Source organism: Stenella coeruleoalba (assembly GCF_951394435.1).
Source record: "Stenella coeruleoalba genome assembly, chromosome: 7".
NCBI lineage: Eukaryota > Metazoa > Chordata > Mammalia > Artiodactyla > Delphinidae > Stenella > Stenella coeruleoalba.
The window spans coordinates 73,131,435-73,148,059 of record NC_137153.1 but is presented as its reverse complement, the minus strand read 5'-3'; the positions used below and the strand labels follow the sequence as shown (position 1 = coordinate 73,148,059).

At 42.7% G+C, this 16,625-nt stretch overlaps 1 protein-coding gene across 4 annotated transcripts in view; it reads right to left on the bottom strand.

Moving 5' to 3' along the window:
* ENTREP1 (endosomal transmembrane epsin interactor 1) overlaps positions 1–14,690 on the bottom strand; it is a 61,659-nt gene extending 46,969 nt beyond the window's left edge. For 3 of the 4 annotated variants that reach the window (XM_079927158.1, XM_079927161.1, XM_079927159.1), the window contains exons 1-2: positions 13,387–13,889; positions 3,330–3,386 (exon numbers count right to left, since the gene is read on the bottom strand). In XM_079927158.1, coding sequence (XP_079783284.1) covers positions 3,330–3,386; positions 13,387–13,803 — 474 coding nt within the window. In that variant the 5' untranslated portion in view covers positions 13,804–13,889. Of the gene's footprint in view, positions 1–3,329; positions 3,387–13,386; positions 13,890–14,605 lie in introns of those variants that run through there. The other variant, XM_079927160.1, reaches the window with a different exon arrangement.
* Positions 14,691–16,625: the final 1,935 nt, after the last annotated feature.

Below are 16,625 nucleotides of genomic sequence, written 5' to 3'. Positions count from 1 at the left end.
TCAGGCTACTTACAGACCAAGAAGAAGCCAGTATTCAGTGCTGGGACCCGGTGAGGGGCACAGAGGAGGGGTCACTGCAATCAGGGTGGTCAAGGAAGGTCTCTCTCTTGAGATGACTGCTGAGCTGAGACCCAGAAGAGAAGAAGGCAGCCAAGCAAACAGCTAGGGAAAGAAAGTCCTAGGTTTGTGAAGGACAGCCTGGCTGTGTCAGAGTCAGAAGGCGCCCCTGTAGGTAGAGTGTGGGACGTGAATGGCGGTAGGGCTGTGACTCTGACCAGCCCAGCCCGGGTCTGCAAAAACACACGGGCACTTCTGGCTTCTCTAATGAACACAGCCTCCCACTCAAATCATCTGATGGCAGATTCCCTAAAACTCAGAAAGGGGGATGCGTGGGGAACCAAAAAAAAAAAGGTAAAGTGTCCATTGAGGGTCACTAGATTATCCTCTGTTCAGAAAAGAAAACTAGACTCAGAGAAGCTAAGTGGCTTGCACAGAGTGACATAGCTCTTCCGTAAATGAACTAGGACTCAAACTAGGAGTGTCTGACTGGAGCGTCAGTTTCTTTCATCTGGCTTTTTAACATAACAAAAGCATTTGGCAGAGGTTATAATGATACACTACTAAGATTCCCATGGACTGTTTTTTCCTCTATGATACTGACTAAGGCTCAAATGACCTACTGATATACTCAGAAAGTTTTCCCTTGCACAATTCCTGCCAATTAATTTATCTTCTTTATAAACTGATGTTAATTAACATTTCAAAATGATCACTAAATGACCTTCTAAATACATAATTCATAACAGTCAAAACTTCGAAGCTCAGATGTCCAACAGGCTTAGGACTGATGGTAATATAGAAATATGACAAAATGCTGCGTAGCAATTCTAAGTGATAGGCATGTGGACCCCTCGTACAGGGAAACATAATAGCTACTAATGTGAACTTAATTTCATATTAAACAGAAAAAGCAGAGCACAACATGGTATGTACAAACTGGTTACAACTTTGTGACAAAGTACATATACTTAACAAGGATGAGAAATACATTTTTATTAAGGTCATTTTCATTTAAAGTTGCTTGAGCTCACATAATAAATTTACAAGGGCATCTTTCCAAAAGAAAACAATGTTAAAGAAAGAAATATTTTAAAAGATGGACTTTCTTAATATCTATCTAGAACAAGCACTCATATTCTCTTCACCATTTGGAATTTTAAAAGTACAAATAGCATTAGATTAGATAGTTTTCTGATTTTAAATACCTGAGGTTCGTATGACTGAGCATTTCAATATTGACCCAATGGAAAAGGGCAGTGCAAAGATGATGCCTATAACCAAATATTAGTATAAACATTGAACACCATCAAAAATTTTTCTGCAGTGACTGTAAACCTAGAGAGTTGTAAAACAAACCCCAAGCACTCATAACACATGCCAGAAGACTCATCCAAAGCCTCATTTTCTCCTATCCTGATGTCTAATATATTAAAATGCTGTATCAATCATTTACTCCTTCTGGAAATATTAACAAAGTTTCACCAAATGCAATAATTGATGGACCTGTAAAATGTTGCCTGCATTGTCTTGTGGGTCTGAAAACTCTTCAGTTCAGTTTTTCCAGATCGTCAACACAGTATTGGGCTCCATTGTTCTCACTGTATCCTGAAATGTGCTTCATCTCCTTGTATTTAAGAATTTAACTAGTTTTATATTTGTTACCCATCACTTAGCAAACAGTGGTCTCAAGGACAGCCTGGCTGCGTTATGTATATAAATGGAATGAATTCAGAAAATTATTTAACCCTATTTCAAAATGGATGGGAGAAACATAAGAGATGCTATACAGAAAAACAAATTTTTTTAAGCATACTTCAAATTGAATTTCCTAGATCCTCTACCTCATCCTTGTAAGTTGGCCTCTCCATTGGCATTTGTCTATTTTTTTATAGTATTCCCTGAATCAAAAGGACATAAATAAAAATAAAGGATGGGAATTTACTAAATGCCATCGAATTGTACACTTTAAAATGGTTAATTTTATACTACGTGAATTTTACCTGAATAACTAAAAAAAGGATAAAGTCAACAATATATGTCTCTATTACGATGAACATATAATATAGGTGTGATAAAGAGAGAATACAGGAAATCTAAGCAAGGAAATTCTGAGATTGCCCAACCAAAGTACTGTAACAATAAAAAACGATGTATTTATGATTTAAGCTGAGATTTGCTTTAAAAGAACATGGAAGGGGTGGGGAATGGGTAAGGGTCTAACTGAACAAGATTGGCTAAGGATTGATAATTGTTGAAGCTGGATGATTGGTACAGGGAGTTCATTATATCATTCCCTTCACTTTTGTGTATGTTCAAAATGCCCAGAGTAAGCCGTTTAGTGGGGGTGTTTTTAAGACTATTTTTTAAATTAATTAATTAATTAATTTGGCTGCTTTGGGTTATTACTTGCAGCACGCGGGCTCTTCGTTGCGCCGCACAGGCTTCTCTCTAGTTGTGGCACGCAGGCTCCAGAGTGTACGGGCTCAGTAGTTACAGCACATGGGCTGTTTCTCCACAGCATGTGGGATATTAGTTCCCTGACCAGGGATCGAACCCACGTCCCCTGCATTGGAAGATGGATTCTTTTTTTTTTTTTTAATTTATTTATTTTTGGCTGCGTTGGGTCTTCATTGCTGCGTGTGGGCTTTCTCTAGTTGCAGTGAGCAGGGGCTGCTCTTCGTTGCAGTGCGCAGGCTTCTCATTGTGGTGGCTTCTCTTGTTGCAGAGCACGGGCTCTAGGCATGTGGGCTTCAGTAGTTGCAGCACATGGGCTCAGTAGTTGTGGCTTGCGGGCTCTAGAGAGTAGACTCAGTAGTGGCACATGGGCTTCGTTGCTCCGCAGCATGTGGGATATTCCCGGACCAGGGTTCAAACCTGCGTCCACTGCACTGGCAGGTGGATTCTTAAGCACTGCGCCACCGGGGAAGTCCCGGAAGGTAGATTCTTAACCACTGGACCAACAGGGAAGTCCCAGCCATTTAGTTTTGTTTTGCTTTGCTTTTGTTATATCTTTACAATAGATCTAATCCTGGAACTTGAAACACATGTATAGAAATGGGTATATAAGAAGCTTAAAGTGAATCAGAAAAGCAGCAAAATTATCATCTTACTTTACTGTCATGAGAACATCTGGCTTCTAATATTGTCCACTGTTAACTTCTTTTTTTAATGAACAAGGAAGCTTTAGCACTTCCTCAACAATTTATTTCAACTGACTTCATAAACAGCACATTTTATAAAGGGTAAAAATTTGTAAGATCAGTACATACCAGGAGTATCATAGGCCGTTTCCAAGTTGTTAATCCTATGATTCCAGAGAGTATCACCTACAAGGATAAACAGGATCATAAATCTAGAAAAGGGACCAATTCCAATAAACTAATCCCCAGACTCTGAAGTATATATTTTTTTAAAATACTGAAATTTCAAAGGCTTCTAACTCAAACATTTAATATTCCTGTTGATTACATGAGCCCTGGTATATGGTTTTAGATTATCTTTCTTGTCCAAGCTCCGGAAACTTTTTCACTGACTGCGTATGTTTTTTCTTAAGGTCAGTTAAGAACATACAAACAGAAACTAGCCTATCCTCTGAGTTAAGGAATCAGTATTTCCTATCCAGGTTTCCTGCCCCCAGTAGCACCTAATCTGTCACCAGAGTCAGCCGCATAAAAACAATGTCTGGCTGCAACCCTCCCTTCATCTGGTAGGTACCCATCCTTCACAGGACAAGTCAATTCCTCAAAATGGTAAAAAGGCCTTCCAGGATCTTCCCCTGCCTACTTCTCAAGCCTGGTTTCCATGTACTCCTGACCCACCCTCCTTCCAGGCATACTTGTCCTTCCTCAGACTGTCCAGGCTCTAGACATTCCAGGACTTTGTGCTTCTCTTTGTCACAGAGTCCTCTCTTCTCAACTCCCCTCCTAGCTGCCTGAGAACTCCTATGCATTCTGCAAGGCCCCAACACACAGTCATCACCTCTGATAAGCCATATTAATCTTAACACCCCACACTCCTGTAAGCCCTCTACATATAACTTTTTCCCCAAAAAAAACTCATTGCATTTTTGTCTTGCCCACTGACTGTGAATGCCTGTCCTGTCTCTCTGAATCCCCAGCTCCTAGCAAAGTGCTTGTCACATGATTGGCAATTAGTAAATGTTCCTGAACCTTTATTCCTCAAAGGCGGAGGGACTACAGTGAGAAATATCTCATGTTGCAAAATGACACGTCAATAAACAATAACCTAAAATCCTCAGTAAAGAAGAACCAGCATTTTGCCAAAACGTAATCTGGAAGACAACATCAGCCTTTTGAATAACACAGTTCACTAAGCAGTTAGGAAAGGATAAGCAAAGTAATTATTCAGCCCAGGGTCACTCTGATGACCTTTGTGTACGTAATAAAGTGCATCTACTGAAAGCAGTTATGAGAATTTTCTTTCAAGTGCACTTTTCACCAAAATCACTCAAATGCACCATTTCACAATAACTATTTACTTAACTACAAATCAGTAAGGATTACAGTGCTACTTGAAACCCAAAGCTCACAGGCCTACCTGCAATTCTCTTCTCCATTTATTGACTTAGGGTAATCATTTCACAACAAACCAGTAGAGGACAAGTCTACCCATTTATATCAAGGACCAAAAAACATATATGGGGCTTCCCTGGTGGCGCAGTGGTTGAGAGTCCGCCTGCCGATGCAGGGGACGCGGGTTTGTGCCCCGGTCCGGGAAGATCCCACATGCCGCGGAGAGGCTGGGCCCGTGAGCCATGGCCGCTGAGCCTGCGCGTCCGGAGACTGTGCTCCGCAACAGGAGAGGCCACAACAGTGAGAGGCCCGCGTACCGCAAAAAAAAAAAAAAAAAAACCACACACACACACACACACACAAAAAAAACATATATGGGCAGACAGGAGACAATTTCTTTGTATCACGTCTATGTTTAAACATACTATCAGCTGCCTGCTCACTGGGCACTATATCCTTTTATCTTCTTAAATTCAGTAGGATATTTCCTTCCTCTAAACGATTTCTTCCTGGAAACACACTTGGTGGGGCTTGTCTAGAGGGTATGGGTGACATCTACTTACAAATTGGAACTTGGAATCCATGACATCTTGGGGTCCAGGTTCCTTACTTGGCTTTGAATTATACACACACATGCACAGGGGTATGATATTTACAAAAAAAAAAAAAGAATCATAAAAGATACTCTTCCTCCTCTTCTTTTTCTCTCTCAACAAATACTTCACTGGAAATCACTTCATGTTTACTGAACTAGCTCTCATTCATTTCCATTTAATGGTTACATAATATTCCTTTGTACAACCACTACCTAATGTATTCAATCATTTCCATATTCATGGGTATTCACTCTTTTTCCAGTTTTTTGCCCCCAAACAATGTTGCAGGAAACATCATGGCCATATATCCTTACAAACAAGTGCTTTTTATTTCTGCTGAATAAAGTCCCAGGAGTAGCGTTGCTAAGTTGAAAGGGGCATGTGTATAATAAGTACATAAATAAATAAAATGTTTTTAATAGATCATGACATATACAATTATCATTTCAAATGAAAGGTCTCTAGGACAAAAGAACTAAGCTTTCTTTCTTTCTTTTTAAACTCAAGAATTTTATTTATTTTTTTTTATTTATTATTTTTATTTATTTATCTTTGGCTGCGCTGGCTCTTAGTTGCGGCATGCAGGATCTTCGTTGCCACATGCGGGATCTTTAGTTGCAGCATGCGGAATCTTTAGTTCTGGAATGCATTATCTTTAGTTGTGGCATGCGGAATCTTTAGTTGTGGCATGCGGGATCTAGTTCCCTGAGCAAGGATCAAAGCAGGGCCCTCTGCATTGGGAGCACAGAGTCTTTTTCTTTAAAGATTTTTTCGATGTGGAACATTTTTAAAGTCTTTATTGAATTTGTTACCATATTGCTTCTGCTTTATGTTTTTGTTTTTGGGCCCCGAGGCATGTGGGATCTTAGCTCCCGACCAGGGATCGAACCCGCACCCCCTGCATTGGAAGGAGAAGTCTTAATCATTGGACCGCCAGAGAAGTCCCCTAAGCTAGATAGTTTTCTTCCTTCCTCCTTCCCTCCCTCCCTCCCTCCCTTTCTCTTTAGAGAGGACTTTGCATATATGAGCAAACTAAATTTAAAACATAATTGTTGGGACTTCCCTGATGGTGCAGTGGTTAAGAATCCGCCTGCCAAAGCAGGAGACAAGGGTTCGAGCCCTGGTCTGGGAAGATCCCACATGCTGCGGAGCAGCTAAGCCCATGTGCCACAACTACTGAGCCTGCACTCTAGAGCCCGTGAGCCACAACTACTGAGCCCGCGTGCCACAACTACTGAAGCCCATGCACCTAGAGCCCGTGCTCCGCAACAAGAGAAGCCACTGCAATGCGAAGCCCACGCACCGCAAAGAAGAGTAGCCTCCGCTCGCTGCAACTAGAGAAAGCCTGCGCACAGCAACGAAGACCCAACACAGCCAAAACTAAATAAATAAAAAATGAGATAAATTTTAAAAAAAAGAAATATCAACAATCTCAAAATATATGTGACAAAGAAACTTAAGACCTCAGTAGGAAGAAATATAAAGCTTATTGATCAATATTAAAGACCCAAATAAATCAAGACATATACCACATTCATGGGTTGGAAGACAAAATACTTAAAGATATCATTTCCATTTGAATTGTTTTGTAGACTCAGCACACACAAATGTTAAATTTCAACAGGATTTTTGTAAACCACCCTTCTTTATAGGATGCTTCAAGAAACTACATTCTAGTTGTAGGTGGGAGTTGTAGTTACATCCACCTCAGTCCTGAGCCCTGCCCTCCCATTCTTCAAGATTAAGTAAGCCCAACACACTTGGGGAACCCCGTGAGTGGTGAGATACGAGAAGGGGAAGCAGAGGAAGTAGGAAGCCTCTGGAATGTGGAATAAAAGTGCTGCAGCTGGGGATGAATCGTTTAAGAGCTCAAGACTGAAGGGAATGGAGGTTCACATTTCGGGGAGGGGTGTGCAATTCATGACTGGGGAGAGAGGATGGGGAAGTGAAAGAGGAAGAGGCAGAGTATTCAATGCCTCCGCTTCCATCAATGGCAGCAGCACCTGGAGCTCCATCAGAAGGGACTCAAGATCCCTTAACACTGGCCTTCCATTACCCCATAATGCTATTCCTTGTTCAATTGTGTTCTACACTCACTTGCAATCTCATGAGGGCTTGGATCTCTGAATATTCCCTCAAGTACCACTAAAGGCTGCTAGAGGCACTCAATTAGTTACGGCAAGAGTCAACGAACAACTGAATGGATGATGAATAAATAAATGAATGAAGGTCAAAAACAGGAGATGAACTTGCTCAAAGATGACTATGTAAGCCTAAACATATTTTTCACTCCCGTGCTTCTTGAAAGAGTACATCAACAGCAAAAAGCAACTCCATCAGCATTCTTTCCACCCAGTGCAAGATGCAACTTGCTCGGAATAAACAGGCGAGAACCTATTTTCTAACACCAAATTATCTCTATATCACTATAATGAGATTTATTACAATTTTGGTTTCACTCACTTGTGACCCATTCTTTGTAGCTCATGGGGAAAAGCAGAGGCCTTTCTTTTTTTCTGATATTGCAAAGAAGGATTCTACGATACTCCAGGCAAGAATCACTGTTACCCACCATATGTGGTGAATGTGCCTTAACTTTCCAGCTTAAAAATCAAATCATTAAAGTCAAAAGCATGTAATTCTACTACCTTATTTTTCTGTGTTAATCCATTAACATACCTTAGGGCAAAAATGTTCTGAATTGTTTGTCAAAAGTTGCCATATCTAAACATAGAGTTAAAAAGAGCCATGTTATAGGTGTCCCACTTCTTAATAACCTATCTTGCCCTATAGCTTTTACACTGGATATATTTTTTAAATGTATGTGTGCATGTATCCTTCTTTATCTGCCCAGGGTAACTCAGTAAAAGATCTGACAAAGTGGACAACTGGGTATTTCTCATGTACGCTTGTTGGTTACCACAATGTCCCACCAAAAAACAAACAAACAAACAAAAAAAACTAGACTGTTCACCTTATCTTAATTAAATATTGCCTTGATGTTTAAAAAACATTGATAGAAGTTCTAGTATGTGCCAGGCCTGGGGCTAGGACTCAGCAACGAAGCATTTTCCTAAATGTTCTCTAATCACACTCTCACAAAATCAATTCTGAGGCAAGAATCATCCCACCCATTTTACAGATGAGTAACTGAGGTTGAGAGGCTCAATGACCTGCTCAAGAACTTATCATCATGGATGGACCTAGAGACTGTCATACAGAGTGAAGTAAGTCAGAAAGAGAAAAGCAAATATCATACATTAACGCATATATGTGAAATCTGAAGAAATGGGTACAGACGATCTTATTTACAAAGCAGAAATAGAGACACAGACGTAGAGAAGAACAAACATATGGATACCAAGGGGGAAAGGGGGTGGGGTGGGAGGAATTGGGAGATTGGGATTGACATATATACACTACTATGTATAAAATAGATAACTAATGAGAACCTACTGTATAGCACAAGGAACTCTACTCAGTGCTCTGTGGGGGCCTAAATGGGAAGGAAATCCAAAAAGGAGGGGATATATGTATACGTATAGCTGATTCACTTTGCTGTACAGTATAAACTAACACAATATTGTAAAGCAATTATACTCCAATTAGAAAAAGAACTTATCATGTGACTCTGCTGTTGTGTAAAATAAAGGACCAAAGAAAATTAAATTCATCTCAAAAGTTATACTTAAAAATACTCCTTCAATATTAAAGTAGTATTTGATGATTATGATAGAAAAAAATGTACTTACTGTTGTTTAACTGGTAGAGACTAGAATTTTTGTGTTAGTTTCCACTCTGGACCATTCATTCTTTTTTTTTACATTCTGTCATTGTAAATTTTTTTTAATAGGTTTACCTTAAGGTTCACCAATGTCTGTCTCTTTATAAGGAACTGGAATCTTGCCAAAGAATCACAGACTCAAGGGAAGGGGGACCATGAGTTCAGGTCAGTGACTTCAACAGAGAGACATGAATGTATGTAGATGATAAAGGCTATTAGGGCTCCCAGAGAAAAACAAAAAACATTAACTAATTCTCTACCACTTGCCTGAAATATCTCCCAAGGATCATATACGTCATCAGAGTCAGGAATTTTGTTTTTTGAGGGAGACACGAACCAATGCAACTCTCTCTACTCTTCCATTAATCTAAAACAGTGCGGTAGGCTGGTCTCCCGTAGTCCCAGTGGAATCTAACTACTATTAGCTAACTATGCCTCCAAATCAGGAGCCAGGATAGCGTGGCCTGAACACGGACATGGAGATCCTCCCTCTGCCCTCACCTGGGTCAAACTTCAGCATGTTTTTAAAGTGTCTACTCGGGAATAATAATAGATTGAGTCATTAACCAAGGACACCAGCAAGAAAATAAATGATCACAGAGTGCTCAAAAACAATGAGCACATTAAAAACACTCCCTTCAAGTTGTTGAAAGTAAGTATGTAAAGTATGGGAAAAGAGTCTTTATAGGACTTGTTAATTCTCAAACATGTATTACAATAGATAAAATACACCTTCAAGGTTCAGACAAGTGAAGGAAGACTCCAAATCTTGGGCTCAAGGTGAGAATAACACTTACAGCGGTATATATGGAAAAATATTCTTGAACTATAGTGTGTTTAACAAAATAGTCCTTTCAAATGAATATATTTGTCCCTTATGAGCAAAATTTTTACTGCAGCCAAAAGATTTGCTGACTTAGTTGATACAGCAGACTCAGGCATATAATGGTCATTCAAAGCTTGAAATATGAGGATATCCTTCTACTGTGTTCCTACGTGGGTTTGAAGTAACCTTAGACTTAAGCTGGCACTGCCACTCAACTACCTACTTTCATATGCCAGTCAAACTTCTGAGCGATAAATAAAACATGGTAGAGCAACACAATGGGATCTCATTTGTCCATAAACAGGAATGAAGTAGTGATACATGTCACAACATGGATGTGCCTTGAAAATGTTATGCCAAGTGAAAGAAGCCAGTCACAAAGGACCATTTGTTGTATGATCCCATTTATATGAAATGGCCAGAATAACAAATCCATAGAGACATAAAGTAAATTGATCAGCGGTTGCTTAGGGATAATGGAGTAAGGAAGAAATGGGGTATGACTGTTAATGGGTACAGGGTTTCTTTTGGGGGGTGATGAAAATTTTCTAAAATTGATTGTGGAGATGGTTGCAAAACTGTGAATTTAATAAAAATCATTAAACTGCACACTTTAAATGGGTGATATAAGTAGATTTAAATGGAATGTGAATTATATCTCAATAAAGCTGTCATTTAAAAAAAATTCTGCAGTCCTCAAGTCATAATTCTTAAGCTTTTCTCATAAAAACTTTAGTTTAGCTGTCTTTAAATTAGTTACAACGTGCTATCAAGTCCCTTCCTGTTAACTATTAAGCCCATTTCTTTTAGAAATACATTCTGAAATATTTAATGCTGAAACTACAATACTGGAGATTTGCCTTAAAATAATCCAGTGGGTGTTACCAAGGGGGAGTAGGTGTGAGTATACAGTGACCATGTAAATGTTGATAACTACTGAAGCTGGGTGACGGGTCAATGGGGGTTCTTTCTATATGTGTTGAGATTTAAAATTTTCAAAATAAAATTTTAAAGGTAGAGTGGGGTTCTTAAGACTTCCTGGTCACTTCTCTGCTGTCTCTCTAGTCCACTTACATTTTCTTTTTAAAAACATACATGTATTGAAATATTTACAGGTGTAATGATGTGATGTCTGAGATTTGTTTCAAAATAACGTGGGAAGTGAATCTGACAAATGGACTAGAGGGCACGCTGAAGCTAATTTCTACCCTGCTTAGAACACCCATCCTTCTGGAGTTATCAGAACACATAGAGGGAATTCCCTGGTGGTGCAGCGGTTAGGACTCTGCACTTTCACTGCCGAGAGCCCGGGGAACTAAGATCCCACAAGCTGCCCGGTGCAGCCCAAAAAAAAGAACACATAGAGCCGGCAGCAGAGTCAGAAAGAGGTACAGGAGATAAAACAACTGTTAGAGCTGGGTGAGGGGTATATGAAGATTCATTGTACAGTGTCTGAATAAATTTAAAATTTTCCATAAAGCAGAGTTTAAAAAAAACCATCTCTCTCACATACATAAACTCAAAAGGTATGCTACTGCTGAGACTTTTTTCCTGCAACACCAGGAGAGTCATGGGGCTTGACGCCATTCTCAAATCCTATTCAGTTGCTCTGGACATGTACTATCTGTCGGTTCTGTTGTCACTTTGCAAATTCTGAGGACAACCTCAGAAACAGGCCACAACAAATAAGAATAACAAACAGTTGCAAGTTTGCGTATAGAGTTGGGGGCACAGTGTGGGAAAAGGACCCTGTGGAAGAGACTTAGTTCCAAATCACTCATTCTTTCCCAGCTCTGGTTTACTGGGTCCCACAGACAAGGATGTGCCCAGCCAGCAGGCCCAAGCTAGCAGCCTTTATCTTCTGGTTGATTCCTCTTTTTTTTTTTCTTTTTTAATAGTTCATCAAATCTAACTATGGCTTGACTGACATCTAAAGTGTATTTACCTCTGAAATAATTCACAATAGTACACTGATTTAGGGGTTTAATTTTAGGAGAGAAAAAAATAGTTTTCAATAATCCTAAACTAGCTATCTTTGAGAAGACAAGAGATTATGATTTTACAAAGAGCAAATCCCTAAAAATGTATGCAAGAGTCACTTCTGCCCCATGGTATTTAGAGAAATAAAATGCAGCCACCATTTGGCTGAATTTAGTCTGACAAGCGGACTAAGGAGCATAACGGATCTAATCCCTACCCTGTTAGGAATACTCCTCTTTCTGAAGTTTTAAAGGACTCCCAGAGGCCAGTGGGAGAGCCCAAGGGTAGGGCCAGGAGGGTGGGATTCCTTTTACACGATGCACAGATTGTGAATTCCACCCACCACAGTAAGATCATCCAGCATTAAAGTATTTCAAAAAGAACAAACTGGCATCAGTTTAAGTATAAAATGCCAGGCCAGGCTCTAGGTACCTAATGTTCTTACAGTTCTTTCAAACAATTACTTTGGGTTCAATTAGTTCTCCCTATATTCTTAAAATTTGGTCTTGAATCTGGGTTTGTGTGGACCTGCAAGGCCAATTTTCAGCCATTCAAAATATACATTCATTACAGATCTTAGTAAAAACTATAGGCATTGCCAGGCTTTTAGATTTAGTTTAGAGAAAGGCCGTTTACTTTAAATATTCATCTTCCACAATCATTCCACGAAAACCTATTTCCAGGTCTCTCAATCCTCAGCAAACCTCAAGACGCAGGATGCCTTGGAAGCTGTGAAATCGTTAGGAGGCAGGGACGAGCAGCCACCAGTTTCCATAAACGCTCGAGGGCAGCAGCCTTTTGCCCCAGAACAGCCTTCCTGTCCGAGGAGGCAGGGCCGGTAGGGCCTGTAACGGAGCGGGGCAGACATCTCCGGCTAGTTGGGACTTCGGCAAGCTCATCCACGATGGGTTCGGGTTCTGGAGAATTAAATTCTGCCCATCAGTCTGCGTGGCTCCAGGAACCTAGTGCGGGCTTAGGGCCCTCCTTTAATGACCAAGTACGTGGGTGCGTTCACACACCCTGTTATTACCTCCTGAACTCGTCCCCAGATACAGTGGAGCTAGCCTACACCAGACACTTAACATTTACTTGTGCCTTAGTCCGGAATAAAAACAAGTGACGTGCGCCAACCTGTCACTTCATCCATCCCACAAATACTCCTACTATGTGCCAGGCACTGTTGATACATCAGTGAACAAAACAGATCAAGATCCTTGCCCTCCCCGTGCGGACGTTGTCAGCAAGTAAATACTCAATAGCTGAAAGAAGTTTATTCATTTTCTTCCCGCTTTTTTGTCACCCACCCCCATCCTTCCAATCTCCCAAAGAGCCGGAAATCGGGTTTATTCTATTAGTTTGACAGGAACAACAAAACCCTTTAGCCTACAAGGAATAGACACTGTCCAGGTGCAACCCAATTCACCCCAGAATTCCTCTCTCTCTTACCCCTTTATTTTTCCCCAGCCTCAACGCCTCCAAAAACTTCAACTGGCCTGAAGGGCTGTGCTCCCGAAGGATCAATCACGGGGCAGTGGAGGCGAACGGCCTGAGCCCCCCTGCTCCCCGGGTGGGCCCTGCCGAAGTGAGCGGGGCACGCGCGGCACTCACCGAAGAGCCGGCCCAGAACGGGCACGAGTTCTTCACCTGCGGGGAGCTGCTCAGCGACAGCGCCCCGAAGCTGAGTGCCACCATACAGCAGCCCAGGATCAGCTGCAGCAGACCGAGCGACAACAGCGGGCGAGCGGGCAGCAGCGCCGATCCCGGGGCCGCGGCGGCGGCGGCGGCGGCGGCCCGGCGGGAGGAGAGCGCGGGCGGCGGGGCCAGCACCCCGGCGGCGGCGGCGGTGGCCGCGCAGCGAGGCCGCGCCGGGGGCTGCAGCGCGGCCCGGGGCCAGCGCGGCCGTAGCGGGGGCAGCGGCGGCTCCTGGGCGGCGGCCGCCGCGGCGCCCGGGCCCCCGGCCTGCGGCCCGCCCGAGAGCCCAGCCACAGGGCAGCAGGAGCCCGGGAGCACCACGGGCAGGGACATGGACGGGCGGGGAAGGAGCGGCCGGTGGCGGCGGTAAGAGGACGCGGAGCGGAGCCGCGGGCGCCGCGCACTGGGCAAGAGGGCGGGCTCCGAGGCCCAGGGGGAGGGAAGGAAATACGCACGGCCCAACCACTTGCTGCTGCTGCTGCCGCCGCCGCCGCTGCCGCCGCCCCGACTCCCGCCGGCCGCACCCACCTGCCAGCCGGCGGGTCCGCCTCCGGCCGTCCGGGTGCGCCCCACTCCCACCCGGGCACACCCACGCGCGCCCTTCGCTCACGCCGCGCAGCGCCGCCACCCTTTGGGGTCCGGCCGAACCCACGCTCGCTCCCCGGTCTCCAGGAAAGGTGCCCTGCCCCAATATTTAAAATTGGTTCCTCGGGCTAGGAGGGAACGGCAGTCTGGGCGCGGAGGTACAGGCAGCCGACGGTCTGAGACTGTCCCCACCCGCCAAGCTGGGGCGGGACAGGAGCGTCGCCGAAGCGCTGTGGACCCTCGGCCCCTTCAGGTCCAGCCCAGAGAGCGACTCTGGCAACCTTTAATACGAAGGGAGCCTGGCTTTAAACTTTTTCCCCCGGGGAGGGAGGGTGGCAGGAAGAGGAGCTGTGGGTGACTTGATGGGAAAAGTCTAAGGCTCAGGGCTTCGGGGAAGCACAACGCAGAGCCAAGTCACTGTTCGCGTGGGGCTTCCGGGCGCTGACATTGTGCTGCGGCCCCTCCGCCTGGAAGTTGAGGCGTGGCGGTGGGGGCGGGGGGGAGTGCTTTCCCTGCACCAGAGTAGGAGCGAGCAGGAGCCCAAGGTTACCTTGGAAGTATCCCGCCTCCAGAAAGAAAGAAGCGGGGGCGGCCCGGAGCGCGTGGCAAGGGTTACACTCTGTGGCCGACTCATCTTGACTCATGAGCTGTATTAGGCATCACCTGGTAGAATGTAGAATCCCAAACTTCCAAAGAAACAGCCTAATAAAAACATAATCTGTTTTTGGTAATTTATAAGATATATTTAGAGCTTAAAAAACTGACTCGCCTTTGTAAAATGATTTTACCTAATAGTCTACCCTTCCCTCGGAAGAATTCTTATGTGTTGAAAGTGTTCGTATACATAAAATGATCATAATAGGTTTTTTTTTTCCCCCAGGTTAAGAACCAGAGCAGTGTCGCTTTGCAGTAAGACAGCCTTTGTATTAGGCTTCTCATTTTATCAGTAAGGTGAGGGTATTTTATATCCTCCTGTCCAATAAACCAAAGGAAATGTGTATCCGTTTTTATGCTCTGCTTGCAAAGGCTATATTTATTTTGGTCATTACTTACTTCAGCCCGCAGTGTGATGCACTGCCAATGTGCATGTGTGTTTACATGTACACTTTTTGAATAATTAAAGCACCTGTGACAGGGAGATCATTTCGGTGCTTTGTGACCACCTAGAGGGGTGAGATAGGGAGGGTGGTAGGGAGATAGATGCAAGAGGGAGGGGATATGGGGATATATGTATACATATAGCTGATTCACTTTGTTATACAGCAGAAACCAACACAACATTGTAAAGCAATTACACTCCAATAAAAATGTTAAAAAATAAAATAAATAAAGCACCTGTGATTAATAGTACCAAGGACTTCTTTTACAAACTCCTCTTGAAAATAAACTTCAAGTCCTGGAGAAAAAAATGGACCTGTCTTTTAAAATAAACATTTAAAGTATGTTGTTTCATGCACTTTAAAACATTTTACAGTACATATTCTTAAATGGCAGGTGATGTTAAACTGAAAGCTTCTTGTGTGCTAGTTTGTACATTTTATTTTATGCACAAGCTTAAAGGTATTTAATTTTTAAGATTCTACTATATTGTGAAATATAAAAAAGTCTGAGTCTTGGGAAATTCTCTCAGCTTAAATCTATTCCTGTGGTCAGTCCCTGACACCTGAAATATACTGTCAAAAATGTATTATTGGGCTTCCTTGGTGGCGCAGTGGTTGAGAGTCCGCCTGCCGATGCAGGGGACACGGGTTCGTGCCCCGGTCCGGGAATATCCCACATGCTGTGGAGCGGCTAGGCCCGTGAGCTATGGCCGCTGAGCCTGCGCGTCCGGAGCCTGTTGCTCCGCAACGGGAGAGGCCACAACAGTGAGAGGCCCGCGTACCGCGAAAAAAAAAATGTATTCTTTGGGTCTGGGTAAGTTGGTGCTAGAAGTCAGATATCCTCTTCCGTTGGATGGTTAATGGCTGGAAAGGGAGAGCTCCAGGGGAGCTGATAACCATCTGCTTCTTGCTGTGGGCGACAGTTACATGAGTGAGACTCATTTTGAGAAAATTTATGGAGTTACATTTTGTGCAGTTCTCTGCATTTTATATTTAAACACTTTAAAGTATTTCTAAGTCCCTTCTTCTTAAATTTTTTGTCTATTTCCCTATACAGAAACGATGATAGCCGAGGGTAACTTAAATCCATAGATAGTTTTATCCAATAGCTTTACTTATTTTTTCAGGCCACTAAACGTTTTTCAAAGCTTCTAATTAAGAGTTGTTGTGCAGTAATTTTATTTTATGTTGTTGTTATTGGCCACATTTATAGCTGTGAAGATTCTTTTTCATAAACACAAATCCATAAAAAATTGCTCCAACCTTTAAGATTATACCAAATAGCACTCTTGAGTATTTGAGCTTTGACTTTTATAACCCAGGCTTGACTCTTTGCCAAGCAGTTGCTTACAGTAAGTCCTTATTTATACGTGATCAAGCTGAGTTGTATGTAACTAAATTCTTATATGATGATTCAGAGCCATTGATTTCAGGTTGGCTTTAAAAAATTAAGTGAGGATTTTGGAAAAC